Source organism: Caretta caretta, chromosome 16, assembly GCF_965140235.1.
Source record: "Caretta caretta isolate rCarCar2 chromosome 16, rCarCar1.hap1, whole genome shotgun sequence".
Classification (NCBI taxonomy): domain Eukaryota; kingdom Metazoa; phylum Chordata; order Testudines; family Cheloniidae; genus Caretta; species Caretta caretta.
The window spans coordinates 13656275-13682108 of record NC_134221.1 but is presented as its reverse complement, the minus strand read 5'-3'; the positions used below and the strand labels follow the sequence as shown (position 1 = coordinate 13682108).

Below are 25834 nucleotides of genomic sequence, written 5' to 3'. Positions count from 1 at the left end.
TCTCTTGTTAACTCCGTATTGAGCACAGTCAGAATGCTCAGTGCTGTACAGGATCAAGAGGCAGACATTGTCCCTGCTCCAAGTTGCTGGTAATCAGAATCACTGAGACACTGAGATATAACACATGGGCCGTGGGTCTCATCTCCCTGCAGTACAGATATTTTCTCTAATACTTTTCTATTTGTTTACTATTCTTTAAAGGTTTCCTAGAATGATAGCTGCTTTAAGGAGGGATTCCTAGGAAAGGAAGAATGCGTGACACATGAGAAAGAAACTGGCCCAAGGGGTGGCACAGAGAAAAAAATGTATAGATAAGAGTGGAATAATGCTGGATGGAGCATAGTCAGCAAGCCTAGGGGCAAATAGGGCACTAAGCATAAGCAGACTAAGCAATTGCCTTGGGGCCTAAGCAGCTCAAGGGGCCCCCCTATTAATTATGAGTATGTGTTTTGTGTGGGAGCCCCAAAATATTCCTGTTTAGGGACCCCAATGGGTTAGCCCTGCCTGGTGGAAGGGGAATAGGAAGGAACAGAGAGCAGAAATAACAGTTAAGGGGTAGCATTTTGCAGAGTTGCAAAGGTAAAGAAGAAGAACATGAGTTTACTGCAGGAGAAAGTCAGGAAAGGGATCTGAACAGCTTGGGAGGGGAAAGGTTATATGTAGGCTTTGAAGGATTAAATGTTTATCTGTAGATGTCAGCAAACATTTATTTCACTGCACACACAAACCAAGGAAAAAATATTCCCATCAATAACTGAAATTTACAGATATGCAAATTAAGAAAAACATAGTTTGAGAACTTAGATTAAAGTCCATTGACTTTTGAATTAGGCTTGTTACAAATGGGCTAGCAAATGAATAGTAAAAACAGGTATGATTTGTTGATTTAGGGATATTTATTTTGTGCACTTTGAAGTGATGTTCACAGTTTGGGTTTGAATGTTTACAAAGCTTGACCTTTATAAATTTCAATGTCTACTCTAAATAAATAGTTGTCTAACTCCCCCTTTAATGTACCGCAACTGTAAGAAGTTCGATAAACATCTAAAGACATGCTTAAAAATAAACAGAGATATTAATCAAAATTATAAAACATAGAAATGGAATCCTGCCAAGCCTAGCTGTGCGGTCAGAGTGCCAAGACAAGCAGGTGATTTTACCGACAGCAGTTTGGATGGACTGGAGTAAAGTGACCCTGTGTGACGGCTGCCACCACCTTGGACAACACACCGAGGAGCTAAAAGCATGAGCTGCTGTCGATGGAATGAAAGACCCCAAGGCTCATCAGCAGGGGCTGTCATAACCTCTGTGAGTCAGCCCAGAGGGGGATATGTAATACACATTCCTCCAAATGAACACGCCTCTCTGCAAGCACAAGTCCCAGCTGTCAGAGCCATTCCCTCTACTGATCTCATCTCCCTAATTCAACCCCTGAGAGACAAAGAGAGAAAGAGGAGGCAGATGCCTGCACTAGTTCAGGCAAGGGATCTGCTGTCATCAGAGAGCTATGCAGAGCAGGGCCCTGCCCCTCACAAAGATGGTAGCGCCCCTGCTTATTGGTCATTGCAGAGGAGGGATGTGCCCCTCACAAAGATGGCTGCTCTGCTGTGCCCTCCCCTAACGGCTGCTGAGCCAGAGAAGGCAGTGTGGGCTTGTTACGCTGTATCTGGGCTGCTGCTGCTGCTGAAGTTACACTGTAGCTGACTGTCTCTGTGTCTTGCAAGATCAAGGCCGGGGCTGCCGTGCTTACAGGACTTTGCTCACTCAGGGCAGTGGGTGGTAGCCAGGGAGGTGCATACACGGGGCTATGCTGGCCTTCATAGCAAGGAACATGGTAAGTAAGAGCCTGATCCCTGCTTTGCAGGCTGGTTTAATGTTCATAGCAAGGAGGGAGGGGGCGGGGGGAGCATTCCCTGCTTTGAACAATCTTGGGACAGTGACCCATGGCCTTTTCCAGGGGTGTCTGATATGGTCCTGTGAGGATGAGACCAGGGTTTCTAGAGTCTCTGAGAAACTGGCAGAGTTGGGAGAAACCTGAAAGTTTTTTTGCTCAGGGAGATTTGAGGGGGACATTGAGATAAATGTCCGGCGCTGATTTTATGGGGCGGGGAAGGGAGGATGATGCAGGAGAAGATCTGGCTTGTACCAATGCAGCTGTAGTGTGATTTTCTTGTAGGATGCAAAAATGTTTTGCAAGAAAGATCATTACAAATTAGAGGGTGTCGGGGGAGGATTACTGCGAGGCATCGCTCTCAGCTAAAGGACAGGGATTTCCTTTCGATGCATAGTAACTTCACTAAGGGGATGGGATGGTCTTGACCAGTGCCAGGATCACTCTTCAGGTTTGACACAGTCCATGAAAGGCTGCGAATGAGGTTCTGCTTGAGGATTTTGATTTTGTAATGTTTTTTCCCCTGGTGTCTGTCGCCAGCAAAACATCTCCTAGGTCTTCCCTTGGGCTGGGAGTAACCTTTGTCAGTTTGCAGAACTTCATTATGTGCCTTCTATCAACTCAAGCTTCTGCCAAGAGCTTGGTTACTGATTAATTCATCCTTTCACCGGGGTGCCGCCCTCTTGGTTTTCTTAGGAACTGATAGCGGGGCTGATATGTACCTGCCCGTTTGTTTTTTTTTTAACTGATTAAGAAAATATTCACGTATTCTAGGAGGAATATGTCAGTGAAATCTTCCGCATTTGCCCCACCATGTACTTTAACTGGACTCTTTCCTTTCGTTTTGGAATCTTGAACTCATGGCTATAGTAATTGCATCACTCAGCCAAAATTTGCTTAAAGTTCTCCATGTGTGACATAGGGGAGAAGTCCTACAAACTGACTTCTACTCATGAGACTGCTGAACATTCAGTGCAAAGGACTCCATGGTTCTGTTTGGGTTATAGCTGCTGCTAGCAGGATTCTCATAGGCTTTCCATGATCTATGGATGAATATTTTCCCTCAGGTTTCAGAGTAGCAGCCGTGTTAGTCTGTATTCGCAAAAAGAAAAAGGAGGGCTTGTGGCACCTTAGAGACTAACAAATTAGTCCTCCTTTTCTATTTTCCCTCAGTTACAACTGCATCGTACCAGTGTTTACTAAACCATGCGGAAGACATGTGCTTCTATCAGATCCTAGTCATGCTGTCTGAAGCGGCAATAAAATGGCTTTTGTCAGTTCTGTGACAACACTTAGGCCATTTTCAATATCGGATGAAGGGGAACCGCGGTTGAAAATCAGTCTCAGCATCAGTTTGATTTCCTGATGTAGCCAAGGCTCTAAGGAAGTGGGTACCTGTAGCAGGGGGGTGCCTTTAATAAATCTCTTTCCACACCAGTAAGGGGGAAATTATATTAGAATCTTTCTGTCAGAATCACTGTTGAACCGTGGTTGAAACTAGCATGGTTTGAGCCATAGTTGACAGAGCTCAGGAGAACGGATAACTGTGGATTTTTTTTTTCACCTGCTGAAAGAATCCCCATTTCTCCACATCACAGCTGTGTTGTCTGTCCCGGGATTCATGGGCTCTGTGATTTTTAATTTTTCTTTAAAAAGATCCATATTGTCTGACACTCTGCAGGTGGCTGGGTGGATGTGATGGTAACAAGTGAATCAGACATTATTTAGACCTTCCTTGTGACTCCAAACCCACAAGTGTTGCTAAGTGACATCCTGAATAGGACATGAAAGACCAGTCTACATGGCAAAGAGTACACAGGGACTCTGATTAACACAGGTTGGCTTGGTTTGTGGGATGGAACCAAACTAATACAACACACTACCTTAAAGTAAACCAATTAATATGTAATAGGGCTGTGTCATGAGTCTGGCCTTGGGAGAGAAGTAACTTTGGTAGCAAAGTTAGGACAAGGTTTGGCACAGAACACACATGAGACTGAATTCCCTGTGGATATATGCATTGATGGAGGGTCACCTGGTATGTGTGGATTGCCTCCCTTCCTCATGTGGAAAGGAGAGTCAGCAGTCTACTGACTGCTCTTATGTTCCCGATTTGTTCACTGGGATCTCAGTACATGCCTGGTAGATACTGGCACTAAAATGAATACAGAAGGGCTAGTTGGGGTAATATCCAGATGTGATGCTCAGATTTTGAGTTTGTGTGGGTGTGATATTTTCATTACTTATTTTTCTTTTTCACCTTTTCACTGTGATCCATCCATGACTTTTTTTTCCTTTTAATAAAAATCCCAAACAAACAAAATAGCTCTCTCATGGTGTTTCTTACTGGAATATTGTTGCATAAAAATTTGATTGCTTGTAAGTCTGCTCATTTATTAATTACATTTAGTTAAACACATCCTGGTAAGACTGGAAGAGGCTGATATTCATCTTATTATTTTTCCTTATGTCTGGAATGCCCATGTAATGTTATTGTTGTGAGATGTTTTCTAATGACAAAGTTGCCAACAGCTCAGAATTCGTGATGTGCAGTGTTATAATACTAAATTAGTGTGCATGTGACTCTAGAGACTGGTTACAGGATATGGCCTTTTGTCAGTAGGCTGTTGGATCAACCCAGTCCAGGGACTGAATTCATTCCCATGTGATGACTGTTTGATCTGTGTGGTTGGTGGGCCTCTATCTAGCTCAAGGGTTGACAAACTACGGCCCGCGGGCCACATCCAGCCCGTCAAACCATTTCATCCAGCCCTCAGCTCCTGCCGGGGAGTGGGGTTTGGGGCTTGCCCCACTCAGCGTGGCTCCCAGGAAGCAGCTGGCATGACCCCCCTCCAGCTCCTACGTAGTAAGCGTAGGAATGGCCAGGCGGCTCTGCGCGCTGCCCCGTCTGCAGGCACCACCCCCGCAGCTCCCATTGGCCGCGGTTCCCGGCCAATAGGAGCTGCAGGGGTGGCGCCTGCGGACGGTGCAGTGTGCAGAGCCACTTGGCCGCGCCTTGCAGGCGGGGGGGGACATGCTTCTGGGAGCTGCTTGTGATAAGTGCTGCCCAGAGCCTACACCCCTGAGCTCCTCCCCCAATCCCCTGCCACAGCCCTGATCCCCCTCCCGCCCTCCAAACCCCTCGATCCCAGTCCAGAGCCCCCTCCTGTACCCCAAGCCCCTCATCCCCAGCCAGAGCCCTCACCCCCTCCCGCACCCCTACCCCCAATTTTGTGAGCATTCATGGCCCACCATACAGTTTCCATACCCCGATGTGGCCCTCAGGCCAAAAAGTTTGCCCACCCCTGGTTTAGCTCCTGGTGAACAACCATTCACATCAGGAACGCTGCCATTGCAGTGGCCACCCCAGTTGGCAGTGTGTGCGGAGAGGGAAAAGCCTGACTAGGCCATGGAGATTGGATTTCACTTTCATCGCTATAGACGCTTCCTCCTGATCAGTTTGTTGGAGGAAGCTCACACAGCTGCCTTCTACTAGGGTGACCAGATATCAAGTGTAAAAAATTGGGATGGGGTGGGGGGTAATAGGTGCCTGTATAAGAAAAAGCCCCCAAAATCAGGACTGTTCATATAAAGTCAGGACATCTGGTCACCCTACTTGCTACCCACACAACCTGTGCATAGACTGGGCTCTTTTCTCTCCAGAGCTGTCAGCTGGGCCCCCTTCCCCATCCCTGAAATATACAGTTCCCCAGCCCTGAAATAAACAGTAAAACCATCCAGTTGCAGAGGATAGAGTAAGGAAGCGATTTCAAGCTCCTGCTGTCACTGAGGGCAGGGGAAAAATTTTAAAAGTGTCTTGCCAGCACGTGGGACGTGGTTTGCTGCCCCTCCCACCCAACTGCTCGCATTGCAATACCTGGTCTTGTGTTTTCTCAACAGAATAGCGCAGTCAGATGGCAAAGGTTGCTATCTGCAAAGTGTGTGACTCCCTGTGTATACCATAGAACAGGGTGAGATTAGAGAGGAAGTCTGAGGGAGTGAGAGTTTTACAGTTTTCTCATTCCACCCATGGAGAGGAAGCAGCAGCAGTCAGAGAAGGTACAGTATGGTACATTATCATTAGACTATGCAGGTTAACCCCTTCCTTCCTCTTCAACCCTGCACTTTTTCTTCGGGCTTAGTGATTAGTTTTTCTTTTAACCTTCCCAGAGATGTTGATCCCTCTGTGCTGCCAGATCCTGCAAGGAGCCAAGAACTTTCTTTGAGGGGCTGAGCACCATGCAGGAGGTGATTGGCACCTTGTAGGATTGAACCCTTTGTGCTTCTCTGCACTTGACCCTGAGGAAAACCCTCCCTTGACTGCTTCTTAGACCAAAGGGCATGTTCTAGCCGGTATCATTTCCCTCCAGTCCATAGTCAGAAGTCTCTAGCAAGGAATTTTAAACCACTGGGAGGGAATGAAACAGGAGGGAAAGTGGGGGAAGAGGGCATGGAAAACAGGATTTAAATCCTCGCTAACAGAACCTTGTTAAATTCCTGCCCAAACAAGAGGATGTTCTCAAAGTTTTGGGGGAGGGTTGGTGAGAGCACTTCTCCTGGTCAAAGGCTAGTATTGCTCTTTGCTCTCTCATGTTCTTTTTCTCTGCCCAAAAGAAACTGTCACAGCACATATTCCCTGTGGAAGCATTTATTGCCAAAACTGTCCTAGCCTGTCCCCCATGAGCCTCTCTGATTCACCCACAATTTCCCCATTCTTTAAAAACTTCTCCCTATATTTTCTCTCCCCCCCCCCACACCCCTTCCCTCCCTCCACTTTGCACCTGCCAGTCTCCTGCTGCGCAGGACTGGATGGGAATCATTTTTGGAGCTACGTTTTCTGACATGAGCAACTGCGGTCGCTGCTGACCCGAGAGGCTTGGTGATCCCATAGCCAAGCTCCTCCTGTCACCAGAATGTCCAGCTCCACAGTCGGGCTTCCGGTTATTATTCTTGATTTTGCACAGTCATTTCCCGGGTGGGGGTTGTTAACCCTGATCCAGTTCCAACTTGGCTAAATTCCTCCAGCAGTTTCAGTTGGCTACAGGATTCCTCTTCACTTCCTATCCTAAACTGTTGTGTAGCATTGCCCGTTGCTGTGTCCTATCTCAGAGATGGCTGCATTTCATTAGTGGGCAAAACAGTCCCTGTGTATATTCCTTACCTACTGTATAGTTGTAGGGGATACTCTGAGACTTATTCCCATTAATGTTTGTAAAGTGCTAGGAGATCCTCAGAGAAGGGCAAATGTGTTATTATCCCAGTGGCATTTCCTTTACCTGGCTGAGAATTGACATCCCTGTGGGAGGCTGTGTCTCTGCTGCTGTTCTGGATGTCTCCTGATCCTCTCACTCTGGTAACCAGTCGATAAATGTCTGGTGTTTGTGTTTTGAGCTCTCTGCTCCCGATGAGGCTTCCATGTGTTGTCAGGGACAGGGGACTCAATGTATCTGAGCTGCTGATTCCTTTTGCGCTGCGGGGAAGATTGTCTGTATGTGTGCTCTGTGGTTTGCAGGCAAAGCCATCTGGCTTGCTGAAGCCTTTGGCCTTGGGGAAGCTCACAGGCAGATACTTAGCCCACCAGGAGGGATTGCCATGTCTGCCGGTGCCACCCCTTCAGCAGACCCTGGATCGCTACCTGCTGGCTCTGCAGCCCATCATCAGCGAGGAGGAATGGACCCACACCAAGGGGCTGGTGGATGAATTCCAGAAACCAGGTGGCGTTGGGGAAAGGCTGCAGAAGGGCCTGGAGAGGAGAGCCAGGAAAACTGAGAACTGGGTAGGTGGGTGCTACTTCCCTGAGTCCTGGTCAGTAGAGGAGAGGATGGAGGCAGGATCTGAGCCAAGTCCTATAAGGGCCATCACTATCCTGGTTTCCAAGCCAGTGGTTCCCAGCCCCTGGCACCTGTGCTTTTGTGACTGGTAATCTAGGCTCCCCCCCACACTTCTGTGCTGAGACTTAGTGCACCATACATTGCTGCCCGTCTCTCTCTCTGCTGTGTGCACAGAGCTGCCCAAGTCCCATGTCGAGCTGAGGCACGTGCAGCTGAATGGGAAGTCATGGGCACTGACTGCTACAGCTAAAGTCTTAGTCCTTTAAAATGATAGTTGCCCCCAGAAGGTTGGGAAAGCCCAGTGCGCCAACCCACGGAGCACCAGCCCCACCCCTCCCATCCCACAAGCCCCCTGCTCTACCTAGTCTGTAAAATGGCCGAAAAATCATTCCATGACCCAAATCCCACAATCTTCTCCACTTGCAAAGTATTGTGGGATATGGTGTGTCGCAGGATTGTCTTCCAGCCATTTTGTGGGGCACAGATCACTCACGCTTGCAAAGTGGGCATCCTGCTCTCTGCAACCTGGAGCCCCCATTCTTGCATGCTTCCTGTTTCTGTCCCAGCTCTCTGACTGGTGGCTGAAGACGGCTTACCTTGATTACCGCCTGCCGGTTGTGGTTCACTCCAGCCCTGGCGTGGTTTTACCAAAACAAGATTTTCTGGATCAGCAAGGCCAGCTCAGGTAAAGGCCTTTCTGGCTGTTCTTCCCTGAAGTTTCAGATGATGTTAGTTGGGCTGCTGGGGAGTTGATTTGGATTGGTGGGAGGAGGCGATTACTAGCAAGTCTCTCCCAGCCTAGATGACTGCTAGCCATGGGGAGGCTCACAGCTACTCCAGTTGCAGCCTCTCCCAGCAGGAAGCACTGTAGGGAATGAGGTAAGAGTGCTGGCTACAGGGAGGCTGAGGGCTTCTCCCAGCAGGATTCCCTCAAAAGGGAAAGATGGAAGAGGAAAGATGGTCCAGTGGTTAGAGGAGGAGGCTCGGACTTAGAAGACCTAGATTAAATTCCCTGCTCTGCCACTAACTTCCTTTGTGACTTTGGGCAAATTACATAAATCTTTGTGCCTCAGTTCCCCACCTGTCAAATGGGGATAAGTGCACTTCACAGCGGGGGTTGTGAGGATAAATACAGATTGTGAGGTGCTCAGATACTATGGTGACAGGAGCCATACAAAGTACCTAAGATACTTTAGAAGACCCTAATTTGACTTTAGATTCTGCAGGCTTGGGGGAAGAGACAGACTACTGCATGAATTAGGTTACTCAGCTAATATTGTGTGTGTCTGCAGATTCATTCAGGCTTTGTGCATTTGCAGAGGGCTTCCCACTGTTCTGTCATTAGTTGCACAAGTCAAATCCACAGCTGCTGTCTGTCTCCAGTGTGTTTCTTCCCCTTACTCAAGCCCTGTATGCAACCAAACACTGGCAATTTGTGTGTTTCCCTCCTGCTAATTCATGTTGCAGATGCTGGTGTTTTGAAGTCATCCCCACACACATGGAATTGATTCTCTCACCCTCTTTGGAGCCTGCCGCTGAATTTAGTCACTGTTTTTAGGTGTTTGTTTTCATGCATGTGAAGTTTTGTCTTAGATTTGGGTTCGACTCTGGGAAATCTAGGCTCTGTGGATTCAAAGCCATAGCATTGACCTTTATACAGGTTTGCCTTTTCCACATTTACCCATCATCACCTGCTCCTGTCATCAAGATGTCTTCTGGCTGGGTTAAAAATATCAACCAACCAGAGAAGTGTGTGTGAGAGAGAAATAAGAGTGAAAGAATCCTCCCTCCCTGTCTGATGCAAGGTCTTGTATGCTCACTTGGCCAAATCTGTCCCATCCCAGTGAGTGGGGAGGATGTCTTAAAGAGACAGTGTAAGGGCTAAAAATCCTATTTTAAAAACCCTTCCGTATATTATTGACTGTGAAATTTATTAAAATCAACGTTGCCAACTCTCCTGATACTTGGTACTGTATTTTACTTGAAAACAGCTCAGAAACCAGAAGGCAAATAAAAAGAATCCAACTTCCTTTTATCTCATGACTTTTGATGAGGCCTGACATAATTTATGAATGCTTGGGCATTGCAGTGCTGCAATTTAAAAAGAAAACAAAACAACTACCTTGCTATCATGCCCTTTACCCTCTGTGTTCATCTCTGCTTTTAGGATGAAAGGCTAGTTGGCTTTACTTTTGGTTCTAGTCAGTTTCACTTTCTCAGGCCTGGGCAATGCAAAATGCAGCAAAGTTTGTTTTCAGACACTACAAGGGAATATACAGTTGGGGGGGTTTTGGGGATGGGGAAGGAGGGTTGTTTTTAAAAACTTTCTCCATTGGATCTTTTGTGGAAACGGTTCTTTCAGTTTCCATTTTTTAAAAAATTCAGCTGCAGAGCAGCTCCAAGATGACTTGCCTGAGCCCCTTCTAGGCTAGCCAGGTCTTTGTTACTATCCTTAGAGCTCAGGTACTTGTGCAAGTTGTGCAACAGGAGACATTAGTGTGATGTCCTGCTCTGTGCCTCTGTTCCCCTCACACACCCTGTCTGTCTTGTCTATTTTAACTCTTTAGGGCAGGGTCCTTCTCTTGTTGTATGTGCCCAGTGTCCAGCAGAAGGGAGCCCCAATCTTGGTTGGAGCCTCTCGGTGCTACACCCACACAAATACTAAAAAAAACCTGAATGGGTCAGTGAACAAAAAAGTGTTTCATTGGAGCTACCAAAACACAGCCACAGTTGGCCAGGGCTCAAGATATTAGGAACTTGCTCTGCTCTGCTGTCCCCAAAGCCCAGCATTCTATCAGCAGAGGGGGTGAAATCCAAACCACTATTATTTCTAGGGGGTCAGGATTTCAGAAGTCCCAAATGTTCTGATTTGTATCTCTCTGGTTGTTATGTTTGGCTGTTCCAGGTTTGCTGCCAAGCTGATTGAGGGCATCCTGGATTTCAAGACCATGATTGACAAGTAAGTTGGATGCAGTGGTGTTGTAGCTGTTTTGGCCGCCATATATTAGAAAGACAAGGTGGGTGAGGTAATATCTTTTATTGGATCAACTTCTGTTGGTGAGAGAGACAAGATTTTTGAGCTTACACCAAGCTCTTCTTCTGTTAGAGGCATTTCTGGCACACTGAAATGTCCCTGCTGCCTTTACTTAGGGGATGTTCAGATCAAAAGTGTCTCTCTCTCTCTCTCAAAGGGAAACAGTCAAGATAAAAATCCATGCATCTAAAGAATAGCGCCTCTAATCAGTGTAACTGACAACAGCCAGGGTCACTGTTAGGACTGTACAAAAGCAAACTGACTTTTCCCTTTTTATGTTCTTTATTTACTTCTGCCTTTTACTCCACCTGGATAGGGAAATGAGCCTGGTCTATTCTGCTTCTTGGGTCTCATGTAATGATGTTTAGGGTTGCAAAGCTGCAGTGCCACAAAAACTTTTCCCTTCACACTGTGTTTTGGGAGAGGCTCCTATGTCTGTACTTGGAGGGAATTAAGCCTGATTGAAGCCCTGCAGACTCACATCCTTAATTTATCCACAGAACAGGTCCAGCTCAGTCAGCAAGAACACACAAGCTTCCAATGTGTTTTAAGTCCCCAGGGGTATTCTCTGTGGTTCTCAACCTATTTACCACTGTGGGCTACATATCTATGTGTTATGTGGGCTGCATCCACACAATATATATTCTAACACTGCATGGCCCTGAGGATGTCACATGCGCTGCAGCTGTGTGCTGACTGGGCCGCAAGCAGCCCACAGGTGAGAGCTTTCAGAGTAGCAGCCGTGTTAGTCTGTATTTGCAAAAAGAAGAGGAGTACTGTGGCACCTTAGAGACTAACTAATTTATTTGAGCATAAGCTTTCGTGAGCTACAGCTCACTTCATCAGATGAAGTGAGCTGTAGCTCACGAAAGCTTATGCTCAAATAAATTGGTTAGTCTCTAAGGTGCCACAAGTCCTCCTTTTCTTTTTACAGGTGAGAGAGGAGCCCAGTCCTCTAGGCCTCATTCAGTCCTTGGCCTCTAAAATGAGGCTGCCAGCAAAGGCCTTGTGTGAACTAGGATTGCAGGTGTGATATTAGCAGGTTAGCTAACACATTTGAGAAGCCTAGTGCAGTCCAGGCACACTGCTTTTAACACATGCTAAACCAGTCACTTTAAAGTCCAGAGTGGGCCCTGACTTTAATCCAACCAGGTTAGCATATGTTAAAAGCAGTGTGCCCACGAGCCCAAGTCAGCTGATGTGTCCTGCAGGTCTTTTATCCCTGGATAGTCATACCCAAAATGGAATTGTGAACGGGGAATCATCAAGTGGGTGTGTTTCTAGTGGGGTCACACAGGGATTTGTTCTTGGCCCTGTGCTATTTAGGTATTTTTATCATTGACCAGAAAGAAAAAACATAAAATCATCACTGATAACATGGGGAGTGGTGAATAATAAAGAGTACAGATCACTGATTCAGAGCAATCTGGACCACTTGGTAAATTGGGTGCGAGCCAACAGTATGTGTTTTAATACAGCTAAATGTAAATGTGTATGGGAACAAAGAATGTCGGCCCTAGTTACAGGAGATGGGGCTCTATCCTGGGAAACACTGATTCTGAAAAAGATTGGGGGTTTGTGGTGGATAATCAGCTAAACATGAGCTCCCAGTGTAATATGGTGGCCAAAGGGGCTAATATGATCCTTGGATGCATAAATGGGCATCTTGGGTAGGAGCAGAGAGATTATTGTATCTCTGTATTTGGCACTGGTTCAACCGCTGCTGGAATCCCGTGTTCAGTTGGAGCGGGTTCAGAGAAGAGCCTCAAGAATGATTAAAGGGTTAGAAAACCTGCCTTATAGTGATAGACTCCAGGAGCTCAGTCTATTTAGCTTAACAAAGAGAAGTTAAGGGATGACTTGATTACTGTGGATAAGTACCTGAATGGAGAACAAATATTTAATAATGGGCTCTTCAGTTTAACAGAGAAATGTATAACATGATCCAAGGGCTGGAAGCTAGACAAATTCAGTCTGGAAATAGGGTGTAAATTTTTAATGGTGGGAGTAACAGACCATTGGAGCAATTTACCAAGAGGTGTGGTGGATTCTCCATCTCTGACAATTTTTATATGAATTTTCAATGTTTTTCTAAAAGATCTGCTCTAAAATTATTTCAGGGACAGTCTCTGACTTGTGTTATACAGCAGGACAGACTAGGTGATCACAACGGTCCCTTCTGGCCTTGGGAGTCTATGAACTGAGACCCACCACACAAAGAATCAGATGGCAACAACTAGTGGTCACTCCAGACATAGGCCTGGATTTGAACCTGTGCCCTGTAACCCACTGCTAATCCCCTTGAAACAATGGGTCTACATTCCGTGCATCTTTCAGTATACCAGGCCTCAACTCCTCTTGGAGTTGGGCAAGCTGCAGTGTAGGCCCAAGGGTCTGTTTTTTCCTATGCTAGCAGATGTGGAGAAAAGGACCTTGCCCCTATATAAAACAAAAGCCAACTCATGTACATGCTGGGTAGCCTCTGCTCGGAGAGTTGGGGGGTGCAGGGGATGCTCAGCCCCCAGTGGAGGAGACTTCTAATCTCCAAATCTTTTAGGGCTTGTACACACTAGCATTTATTTTGATATAAACTTAAAAGCCACCCCCCTGAGCGATGTAAGTTACACCAACCTAAGCACCAGTGTGGACAGTGCTATGTACATGGGACAAACTCTCCTGCCGGCATCGCTACTCAGGAGGGGGAGTAATTATGCCAATGGGAGAGCTCTTTCCCATTGGCATGGAGCATCTGCACTAGCCACACTACAGTGGTGCAGCGACATCAGTACAGCTGCACCCCTGTCATGATTCTACTGTAGACTAGCCCTTAGTCTCTCACTGGAGCAGCCGCGAAAGGGCGCTGGGCATGGGGAGAGCATGCCAGGTGTGGATCGTTGGAAGGCAGGCATTCTGATTGCTGTTTTCTTCCCTCTCCCACCCTGCTTCCTCTCTTCTGTGTACGTTGCCAGTGAGACCCTGCCAGTGGAATACCTGGGTGGGAAACCTCTTTGCATGAACCAGTACTACCAGATCCTCTCATCCTGTCGCATCCCGGGCCCGAAGCACGACTCCGTTGTGAACTACACCAAAGGAAAAAAGCTGCCCTCGCACATTACTGTGGTTCACAACTTCCAGGTACAGCAGTCTTAGTGGAAGTCTTAGGAAGGCCAGGTTATTCTTTTGGATTTAAGTGCCCCCTTTGACTGGCTTTGCCAAGGAAGAGAAAGAAGCAATAAAACTCTGAGTATGAGGTTTGCCTCCCCAGGGACCCAGTCCCGCTCCCCCTGAAGTCAGTCGTGGGTTTGCTGTTAACTGAGAGCAGGCTTGGGCCCCATGGCTGGGACTGCAGTGTGTGTGAGCTGTATGTGAGTGCTCCATTCCCACATCTCTTTCCCTCCTAGCTCCAGTCCCTGAAAGTTCAGTCTCCCGCTCTGGGTTTGGAGCTAGAAATTGCTGGTTTGGGAGGCCGGGGGGATAATGGACCCAACAGTCATGGCTAGGGCCCTACCAAATTCATGGTCCATTTTGGTCAATTTCATGGTCATAGGATTTTAAAAATCGTAAAGTTAATGATTTCAGCTATTTAAATCTGAAATTTCACAGTGTTGTAATTGTAGGGGTCCTGACCCAAAAAGGAGTTGCGGGTGAGGGGGTTGCAAGGTTATTGTAGGGGGGGTTGCGGTACTGCTACCCTTACTTCTGCGATGCTGCCAGCAGATCTGGGCCCCGAGTCAGCAGCTGCCACACTCTGGCTGCCTAGCTCTGAAGGCAGCAGCACAGAAGTAAGTGTGGCATGGTATGGTATTGCCACCCTTACTACTGCGCTGCTGATGGCAGGACTCTGCCTTCCGAGCTGGGTGCCCGGCCAACAGCCACCACTCTCTGGCCACTCAGCTCTGAAGGCAGCGCAGAAGTAAGGGTGGCTATAGCGCAAACCCCCTAAAATAACCTTGTGACCCCCCTGCAACTCCCTTTTGGGTCAGGACCCCCAATCTGAGAAATGCTGGTCTCCCCCGTGAAATCTGTATAGTATAGGGTAAAAGCACACAACGGACCAGATTTGACGATCCATGACGTGTTTTTCATGGCCGTGAATTTGGCAGGGCCCTAGTCATGGTCAAGCCTCAGAAACTGTAGAACCTGGAAGGTGTTACGAGAAGAGTGTTTTCCTCTGTCTGTCTGTCTGAATTATCTGGCCCTCATTACCGCAGTATCCAAGCACCTGATAATCTTTAATATATTTGTCCTCACAACATCCCTGTGAGGTAGGGAAGTGCTATTATACTGTTTTATGGATGGAAACTGAGGCACCAAGAGGTTAAGTCCTTTGCCTCAGGTCTCACAGGAAGCCGGTGTCATAACAGGGACTTGAACCTGGGTCTCCCAGCTCCCAGCCTATGCCCTAATCACTGGGTCATCCTTCCTCTCCACCGACTAATCATCAGCCCCTTAGCTGAGCCCTCAGCATTGCTCTTGCCTCCTGGATGAGACTGTGGTCAGTCTGCGTGACTGGCTGCTATAAACCTTTGTCTCTCCCTCCTTCCCAGTTCTTTGAGCTGGATGTTTACAGCAGCGATGGGAGCCCCCTCACCACCGATCAGATCTTCATCCAGCTGGAGAAGATCTGGAACACGTCCCTCCAAACAAACAAGGAGCCAATTGGGATCCTCACCACCAACCACCGAAACAGCTGGGCCAAAGCCTACAACAACCTTATCAAAGGTCTGTCCTGCCCCACCCACGTGGAACACCATGCTGGTAACTGCTGCCCTCCATGCAGTGCTGCGCCCCTGGGCTTCTCCCTCCTTTACAAGCCCTCTGCAAACAGACACTGACCAGATAACTGGCCTTTCTAACAGTCTGAGTGTGGGAGTATTTATCCAGCTGGGTTGTGTCCAGACTAGACCCATTGCAAAGCATTGTTATTTCTGTTTAAACACTCTGTTCTCCAAGTGTTCAAGGTTTGGTCCAGGACAGAGCTGAAGTTATGTAGTATTTCACCCCCAAAATGGATGAAATCCAATAACCCAGCTAAAAAAAAAATCAGAGGGCTGATACAAGTGAGAAGGAGCATCCCTATGAGGCTCACAGCTTCCAGTCTGTAACAGCCATCTAGCCCATAGCTTCAACACTCAAATACCACTGCAAATACCACTGCAGCAAATACCACTGCAGCATGGTCAAGAGATGCTTCCTTACAAAGGGAGTCAGGGCACCAAGTGTCATTAATCTGCTCTCCTGAATTTTATCCTCCCTCCAATTAAATGCAGTTTTTCAACCAGCTTCCATCATCTTCTACTTTCCCCCCCCCTTCTCAGATAAGACCAACAAGGAGTCCGTGCGTTCGATCGAGAAGAGCATTTTCACCGTCTGCCTGGATTCACCCATTCCTCGGGTGTCTGACGACATCTACAAGAGCCGGGTGGCAGCTCAGATGCTGCACGGTGGAGGCAGTCGCTGGAACAGTGGGAACCGATGGTTTGACAAAACCCTTCAGGTGTGTGCTGGGGTTTTTGAGAAACTAGAGGCACGGGTCTGGGGGAGACAAACTTCCTGAAACTGGAAGGGCCAGTAGGCCCCCAAATCATTCAGTAGGAGACTTTCTCAGATCAAAAGGGGCATGGGAAGTGAGAAGAGCAAGAGGCTGATGCCAACAACGTAAGTGCCTGTGGGCTTGGTGGAGAATGTTTGGGATTCTCTCCCGCAATCAAACAAGTTCTCACTCTCCTGCTAGGTCCACCGAGCTCTCATTGTTTCTTAGATTCCTGGCAGCACTCACTCAATGCAGCCAAGCTATTCCTTGTATTACTCATAAATTAACTGTCTGCCTGCGGTGTACAATGACTTGTCTGTCTGGAGGCTGACCAAGCATAACAAGGTCTGTTTCTTGCATTTCCCATGGGATTGTTGCTCTCCCTGTTTGTCTCTGCCAGAAACTAACCTGCTTCTTTCAGGCATCTGCTGCCATCCCACAACAACATTTCATTGATCCCCATCTCCCTTTATCTGTATAATGGTACCATTCAAGGGCCACATCCTCCATTAGGAGGCTATCTCTGGGCCTTTCAGGGGGATGGAGCCCATGCTCTGACAGGACTCTTACAATCCTAACAACATTTTGGGTTATTCAGCTTCTGCTTGGCACTGCTTATTTACAGGGCAACGCCAAGTTCTTCTAGCTTTGCAATGAACCAAAGTCTTCACAGAACTGGTGGGGGATGTTACTGCTGTGTTACATGAGCCTCCAAGGAAATCAAACCCTTTGAAGCTGTACCATACTGCAGGGTACACTGGCCTCTCTGATGCATCTTCTGTCAGTGGGACCATCTGCCTCATTGAATATAATGATGATACCAAATCCTCCTAACCTTGGTTATGGAGTTTCTTTCTTCTGGGAGGTGGCTGATGGCTTTGCGGTTTACCATGCGCTGATGGGGTTGAGGTCTTCTCCAGCACATAGCAATGAGACATTGAGGCCCCTCTTGGGCTAGTGCTTGCACTGTAGAGGAGGCCTCTCTTCACTGCCTTTTTCGTTTCCCTGGCAGTTTATCGTTGCTGAGGATGGCTCCTGTGGCCTGGTGTATGAGCACGCTCCCGCGGAGGGCCCGCCCATCGTTGCCCTTCTGGATCACATCGTGGAGTACACGTGAGGCTTGCTCACTTGTCTCTGAGTCAGACACGGATCTCAAACTGTCCATCCACAGTAAAGCTCCCCTTCACCAGCTCATTTCCCCCCTCACCCCCAGGCATCTGCTCTGGAGGCGCTTTAACGGTATCTCAAGTTAGGTACTGCAGCTCTTGTAGCAACGACCAGGGATTAGCCACCTGCTGAGAATGGTAAACTTTGCTGCTGCTCGAACTCTCCAGAGAAGCCACTGCTTACGTTTAATATGGCAGTCGGGTGGCTCCTGTTTGGTGTTTGCTCCTGATGGAATCTATAGAACATTTTTTAAAGGGTTCGAAGGGCATTAGACCTGTAATCTCTTGGTGAAGGAATCACTATAAGCCAAACTTCTGCATTTGTTCTCCTAGTTTTTCACCAGAAGCAGATGTGGAGGGAGCAGCTGTCAAGTCAGGAAGGCTGAGATTTGTGACAAAGGACTTTGCAGTGTGTGACACAGACTCAAAATGTCATAGTCAGGGATTTACACTATGTTCACTACAGTGGGATCTGAGTCTGTCTACTGGGCACCAGAATCCTATAGGCCAAGGGGCTGGAGATAAAGGTCTGGCTAAATGGTTTCAATGCTGTTTCTCTGTGCAGGAAGAAACCAGAGCTGGTGAGATCACCAATGATTCCTCTGCCAATGCCCAAGAAGCTGCGGTTTAACATCACCCCAGAAATCAAACATGACATAGAGAAGGCAAAGCAGAACCTCAACATGTGAGTAAAGCGGGTAGGAGAGCTCAGTGAGTGAGCGAGAGAATAATCCATGTGCCCACTTGGGGAGCTGGGTGGTAAGGAAAATGTCAGTGCTCTATGGTGCTCAGTGTCTTGTTGGGCATAAACTATACTGTATGTGGCTGAAAAGTGCATTGCTGAGCCTCCTCCTGACAGGTGACTGCTGTGCTGAAAGGGGACTTGCTGCTTATTCATCCTAATCTACTTATGAAGAGGGATGTCTCTGATCAGGAACCTGACCTGCTGTACTAGATCAAACAACTGGGCCAACTAGTGTTGGATCCTGTCTCCAGCAGTCGGCAAATCCCTTGCATCTAACCAGTTGCACGGTACTTCACATAGTGCGTCAAGTTACGGAGGTTGAGCTCACTGTGAAAAGATTGGGTGGGGCAGATCCCTTTGTCCTTGTGCAGATTTGGTCTGAGCAGATTGATGTCTCTGGGGCTTACGAAAGCTCTGGGGCCTGGGTCTTTGCCATGTAATAGCAAGGAGCATCCTGAAGAATTTCTCTTCTCCCTCTCTCTCTGCAGAATGGTGCAAGATCTGGATATCAAGGTGATTGTCTTTCACCACTTTGGGAAGAACTTCCCCAAATTGGAGAGGATAAGTCCAGATGCCTTTATTCAGATGGCCCTGCAGCTGGCTTATTATAGGTAAGGAGCACACTGCAGGCAGTTAGCTTTCCAGCCCCTATATCTCCCTTCTAAAGAGCTTCAGGGGATTTTTACCCGGCTCCATGAAACTGCTGACTAGAGGTCAACACCAAACCCAACTAGCTGGGCTTGGGGAAAGAGCCCCAAACACCACAGGGTTACAGGGTGGTGACCTATTGCAATAGCCCACTCTTTCGCTATGCCTCCATGTGGGAGGGTTAGATGGCTGATGGATCTAGAGCCATGTGCAGACATCCCAAATCCTGCCCTTTCCCCATGCACTGGAATGGCACTGGTTCTGCTCTGTGTAGGGCCCTTCGTGGTCACAAAGGAGTGGGCAAGATTAGCCCCTCCAAGAGCAATGCATGAAATACCAGTAGAGGAGGGTCAGTCAGCTAGGGATGCAGCTTGGTCCATGTAATTACCATTTCTTCTGATCTTTCTCATCCTTCCTGCATGGAATTTACTCTTCCCTGGGAGGTGGGGAGGATTCAAGGGAGAAATACAACAAATGTATCTGCATACTTCGGACCAGAAATTCACCTGCACGATTTCCCTGCGAAGGATAAGATTTGCATAGCCCCTTCTTGTCAAGGACAATTCTTCCCCTGTGACTGCTTCTCCTCCCCGTCTTTCAGGATGTATGGCCAGGTCTGTGCTACATATGAGAGTGCCTCACTGAGGATGTTCCGCCTGGGTCGGACAGACACCATCCGCTCTGCCTCCGTGGACTCGCTGAAGTTTGTAGAGGCAATGGACAACCCTAGCAAGCAGGTGAGAGTTCCAACAGATGGAGTGAATTATCTTCACCCCAAAATAAAGGGAGAACTGCTTTTCAACTTACCCTAGAAGTGTAGCATCTGTATCTTCCGGTTTGCTGCATCTGATCTGAGGTTGTTTTAAGGTACAATCTGGAATATATGATTACAAATCTTGGGTCTCATTCAGCTTTCCTTTTACATCTCTGTAAATCCAAGGTGAGTGTTTCTAACCCTATATCACATGTGACCAGTCTGAATGTCTAGCCAGTCAGGTCCTAAGTACTAGATTATTGGACTTGAAGGTTCTCAATGTATCATTCAAAGGGTCATTTCCTCATTTTGTTTTTGACCTATGAACTTTGGATAATATACAGGCAAACAAATGTACTATTTTGGGGAGTAGATTTGCTAGAATATGTTTAAATTAATAGGGATGAACACAGTTAGTACAATGCTATATTTAATTGAAAATTTTAGAAGTTAATGCAGTTTTTCTGGATGGGGAGTTGTACAAATAAGGAAACAAGCTCCCGACCAAACAGTATAGTGTTTGGGGTGTCCCAAACTTGGAGATACAGAGACACTATTGATTCCAATCATGTCCAGATTCACAGAGAGGACTTGTGATTCTAAGTGTTCAGGACTCGTTTCAGTCCTTCCATGAAAAAGATAGGGACTCTGGTTCTCTCTTAGAAGACAATGAATCAAGACTAGAACCTAGCAAGTGATGAAAGTCAGTTCACTGGGGATGGAGTTCTGAGTCAGAGTTCAGCCATTTGCTGTAGGCTGTAGAATCTCTGTAGTGATCCCCTTGCAAAGACTTGCCTCCTTTGGTTGCTGAATTGTCCTTCTGTCATCTAAATTGTCCCACTGACATCTCCGCTTCCAACAGTTCTAGGATAAAGGGCCACAACTGGTAGTTCCTATGGAATCACTTAAGAATAGAGTCTCGTGAGCTGGAAGGGGAGAAAAATAATTCAGCCAAACAATATGATCTAAGTTAACAATAGCTTGAAGCCAGAAATGCCATCCTGCAGGTGAGCTACTGAAATCACTGGGCAGCAAATTTTTAACGTCCATTCCATGCATTCTCCTTAGAACCAAGAGAAGGTGGAACTGCTGAGGAGAGCTACGCAGGCACACAGAGCTTACACAGATATGGTGAGTGTCCCATACAGCTCCAAGGCTGGGACTGTGCAGAGGTAAGCCAGGTGCTGCTGGAAGAAAAATCCCAATTTATGGTGCTAGACATATAAGACAGCCTGTTTATACTGCCCCTAGGATTGATTCTGACCAGTTAATGCTTTGAAGGACTGACTTTACTCTTCCTCTTTGTACCGTTCCTTCAGTATCCCTGGTGACTGGGGGTAAAGGAGAGAGAAAATCAAGTCTGCAGCTATACTCTGAAGAACTCCTATTCTCCCCATCACTAGGGTCTGTAGATGCCAGGGCTGCACAAGGGTTTTTTTAAAATCACAGGGATCCTATCCTGAGAAGTTATAGGGTTTGCTTAGTTCCATCTGTCTGTCAAATGTTGCTCTTAATGGACAATCACAGTTTTTTTTTCCCCCTTTCTACTTTAAATTTAAGAGGATTTTTAAAATCTGGTTCAGATTGAAGATGGTGCTGATTTTTGTTTCCCTGCCTCTCCGATCTCTTATCCAGACTCTCTCTTCCTTTCAGGCAATAAAGGGGAATGCAATAGACCGTCATCTGCTAGGCCTGAAGATTCAAGCCATTGAGGATCTAGTGAGCATGCCAGAACTGTTCATGGATACAGCCTACGCTGTTGCCATGCACTTCAACCTCTCAACCAGCCAGGTAAGAAGTGGCTGACCACCGTGAGAGTGCTGCAATCATTCTTTCTCCCTTTCTTCTCCACATTCCTCCACCACCCCCTTCCTTGAGGAACTGCTCTGCATATAGTGCCATAGGAATCTAGCCCCACAACAAGCTGAGCTGGACCTTTAAAGAGGTTGTGAGGTGAAGCTGAAGACTATGACCTTACCATTGCTAGAGCCATTCTAACAGATTTATCTTCTCCACCCCAGGCTGGACAGCGCATTGCCAGGTAGATACCAAGAGCCTGTGGTAATGCGGAGGCCCTGCCCGCACACTGTAACAGCAGCAGTACTGCATGAGGCTCATTGTCCTTATGAGTGGATAACTGCTCCTCCACAAGTCTCTTCAGAGGGCGATATGAAGAACTAGCACAGTGCTGGGGAATAGCACAAACAATTGGTGTATTTCTAAAGCATCCACAGTGTGTACGAGGAGCTGAACAGATGGGTCTGAATATCATGCCCCTGCCCGGGAGAACTTACCTGGGGTGTTAGTTGGGAGAAGTCCATTTGATTTACCCTCCCCAACAGCTCTTGTGATCTTCTGCCTATTTGTTTATTTGTTTTTAGTTGGGTGAGGAGGTGTTGAATCAGGTTGTTTCCCACTGTAGGTCCCAGCAAAGACAGATTGTGTGATGTGCTTTGGTCCAGTGGTTCCAGATGGCTACGGAGTCTGCTACAACCCTATGGATGACCACATCAACTTTGCAATGTCGGCGTACAACAGCTGTGCCGAAACCAATGCAGCCCGCCTAGCACATTACCTGGAGAAGGCGCTACTGGACATGCGGCTCCTGCTCCAATCCACACCCAAATCAAAATTGTAAGAAATGAACCTCCTTCACAGCCCCTAAGCTTTAGGAGCTGCCTCATGTGCACAAGAAGCTCCCAGCTCTCCAAAAACTGGGCAACAGGAGATGGGCTCCATTAGGACTCTAGAAGAGCATATGGCACGCATCTCTCTGCAGAGAAGTTAAGGAGTGGTAATCTCCAGCTATCAGACTACAAGGTGAAAGGAAGCATTGCCTTATTCCGAGCTAGATCTGACAGAGATCCTGTCCCACAATGCGCAAAGTATGACTTTCTTCCCTTGAAGGTATACTGGCGCAACATCTTTTTATTGAATTTACAGTGGAAAGAACAGAGAAAGCACATTCTTCATCCCATCCTTCACTCTTCATCCACTAGGGGGAGTATTCCCCTGGCTGAGTAGGTCTGAGACCACTTGAATCTTTCTGCTGGCTCAGGCTTTTGAGGGGTTGGGAATATCTCTTTTGGGCCATGTTATGCCTCCCAAAGTGGTGTCATCAGTGCCATTGAACTTTGGGGTGGGGGGATGAATGCCGTAAATCGGAGGAAATCCAGTCCTGTTAGGATGCATTGTACTGCTTTTCTAGAAAATTGTTTTCCTAACATAACCTTGCTAGGGGACTGGTCTTTGTGTGCTTTTCACAGCTAGGAACGTTCCCTTCCCCATCCTTCTAATACTTGGGTCTGCACTTTCTCCACTAACTGTGAAACACCATTGCTACAACTGAATTCATTTCCCCTACTCTGGCCTTTTGTTTGTTTGAAGCATAAAGTGATGGATTGCTGGCGGGTCTCCATCTCAGAGCTTCAGGCTCTGCAACTTGAGCCTCTTTGGCTTTCTTGTATTGCTTCTACTAAACATTTTAATTGATTTTTTTTAATTATGCAGGCTCTGCTGGCCTTGACTTTATGCACTTAAATATTTTGTAGTGGGGAGAGATTACATAGACCTTGATGTTGTTTGTAGAACCTGTCCTCTTCATTCTGCCCCTTCTCTTTCAAATGGGAAAAGAAATGGGAACCATGTTGCCCTTTGTTACTTGCAAACTGAGAGATCATGCACTGTTTTCCATGCTGCATTTATTTTAGTCTAAGGAGATGCTGCATAAGAAACTTAATTAGCCCTTCTAATCAAGTTTCCCAAAATGCCTATAGGTTCCAGATTGCATAGGTGATGTATGTTGGAGCTGAAGGAAAAAAAAGGTGCAGAATGACACTTCTCCCCTGCCATATATTATCAACTCCTACCAAGGTTGTGGTTCCTCTAAAATAAGGGAGGTAGTGGAGAAAGCACAGGAGTCTACTCTAGGATGTACAGACTCTGTCTGTTCATTGCCCAAAACAATGGACTTTTCCATAGCCGACAGCGCTTCTTCATCAGAACCTGGTTTCTTCTTGCCTTAATGTTATTTATACCCATAGTGATTTATAATTTCCCTCTTTTGTGGAATATAGTCACATCTGTGTTAATTTGATTGAACCTTTAGAAATGAAGGAATTATATATTTATAAATGCGCAATTTAAAAAATATTGTGAGACAGTAAGAAAGGAATATAAAACCGCCAATATCTTTCCTAGGGCAACATGTGAAACCATAGACCTACTGCCATTATAGAAGAGAGTGCATTGTTTGCCCCTGCCGATGCTATTCCTGCAGTGGGATAACAGTAGTTCTGCAAGCCCAAACATACGGTGCTGAACCAAGGAATAGCTTGAGTTTGTAGTCTGTTTTATCACACAAACACTTGTCCATAACACAAAGTCACCCAATCAGTAGGGTCATTGCTGCTCTTCTGGTGATGGGCCTCGAGAGCATTCACAATCTTGGTGCCTTGGTAGAGGGCAATTTGACCAATTTGAAGTACATTCATCCTACTAGTATTGAAAACCTCTCTTTTATGAACACTTAGTCACCCCATCTCACTTTTTAATTGATGCAAACCTGCTCTCAGTTGTTTTAAATTCAAATTCCACCCCCCCCAACTAAATATTGACGGGAAAGTTTTACTGAAACTCACCTGCACAGCTAACGATTGTACAAACCACCATTAAAAAAAATTAAGTTTAAAAAAATAATTATAAATGGAATGAGAGGGTTAGAAAGCAATGGGAGCATGTAATGCAAAGCTCTGGGTACAAACACACCCGCTCTAACAATCTGATTCTTCCACAATGAACGAGACTGAAAGTTACAAGAGGCCACCCAAAATCTTAATCTGTATTAATATTTATTATATGTAATGAGTACTTATATAACCATTTAAGAGACTGCACCCTTTTGGGATGAATTGGAATGGGTAAGGTCTTGCTGGGATTTAAAAAAACACTACTTTTTAGGGAGGCTTTTATTCTGGAAGAGATTCCTTTAGCCAGAGACAAAGTAAACAGTTTTTTTCCTCCCTGTATGTAATGAGTCAATATAGTGCCTGCTGATAACTGATGTTACTCTACTGTGGTCTCTGGCCATGAGGCCAAAGACCAAGTGCCTTCAACCACAGCATCGCTACATATTGGCGTGTCTTATTATTACAAGGCTAATTTCAGAAACTAAGAATTCTCTCCTCCCCCCTTCAATAAGACAGAAGTAATCACCCAAAGGCAAGTGCCCCCTGAAGAGGATGAGGTGGAAGTGCACTCTGCTATTAATGGAAAATACAGGGGATGGGTCTAGTTTTAATCTTAAGTCAGATATAAAGCTGGAGATCCCATTGGCTTCAGGGACATTTCTCCAGCTGTGGAGCGGAGGTCTTTATGTGCCAGGCATATGGAAACACAAAAGATTCTTATCCAGCTTGTCCATTCTCTCTTTAGGATGTAGGGGGCAGAAAGCAGGATTAACAGGGGAGCTGCTTTATTACATTACAACTGTTTACATGGTTTTCTTTTAAAAGTGTTTTTTCCTTTTACTGTTGCCAATTTCAAGCTGCGGTGATGTCCCTCTGACTCATCACTTCTTGACTTATTTTTCCAGTGACCAGTTATTTTGAGTGCCAATTTGTTTGTTTATCCTTTATTAGCTGGTCACTTGCCCAAGAAGTGTCCATGGTCTTAAAGGCTATGTAAAAGTTATGAAGAAACTACTGATTTACTGAATAATTAGGGAAATATGTAAATTATTAATGTGCAACTAAACTCTGGGATTGGAGGTGTTGTTGATGGCGTAGCCAGTGTCTTTGCATGCTCAGCCAGTTAAACGCATTACATGTTTTTTTGATAATGTAATCAGTGTCCTGCAAGGATTGGTGATGTTCTTCCAACATAAATAAAAGTATAAATGTTGCCAACAGGGTTGATTCTATGCAGAAAATGCTCTAGGTATAAGTTTGATGATTGTCTTTATAGAAGGATGTTCATCGTGGGTCACAGAACAATAGATCACACAGGAATTTATCATCTTCCTCCTATTGTTTTAGTATCTCCATCCCAGGCCATGGTAAGGGAGCAAAGCAAGAGATCCGCTACTTGGAAAGCAAGGAGTAGTTCTCTGAGGGCAGTCATCTACCTTCCTTGCTCCTTTTCAATCCACCTACCTAAAGGCAGGAGGCTACCTGAAGTTTCTCTTCTCACCTCCTAGGCTGCTCAACTTGGCCAAGAATGTACAAGGGGCCTT

At 46.4% G+C, this 25834-nt stretch overlaps 1 protein-coding gene across 3 annotated transcripts; it reads left to right on the top strand.

Moving 5' to 3' along the window:
* The first annotated feature begins 1572 nt into the window (after positions 1–1572).
* Positions 1573–25508, top strand: CRAT (carnitine O-acetyltransferase). 3 transcript variants are annotated; one of them, XM_048823286.2, is made up of 15 exons: positions 1573–1834; positions 5792–5950; positions 7404–7667; positions 8289–8407; positions 10628–10681; positions 13726–13891; positions 15304–15478; positions 16075–16253; positions 17302–17402; positions 18021–18140; positions 18689–18811; positions 19450–19585; positions 20671–20733; positions 21256–21393; positions 22025–25508. In XM_048823286.2, exons 2-15 carry the CDS (start codon positions 5921–5923, stop codon positions 22238–22240), a joined length of 1884 nt encoding a protein of 627 aa, XP_048679243.1. In that variant the 5' UTR covers positions 1573–1834; positions 5792–5920; the 3' UTR covers positions 22241–25508. The 3 variants fall into 3 exon arrangements, with proteins under 3 accessions (XP_048679243.1, XP_048679245.1, XP_048679244.1); XM_048823288.2 differs by lacking the exon at positions 22025–25508 and adding an exon at positions 21624–22011; XM_048823287.2 differs by lacking the exon at positions 5792–5950 and having other exon boundaries at positions 1574–1834.
* The last annotated feature ends 326 nt before the right edge of the window (positions 25509–25834 follow it).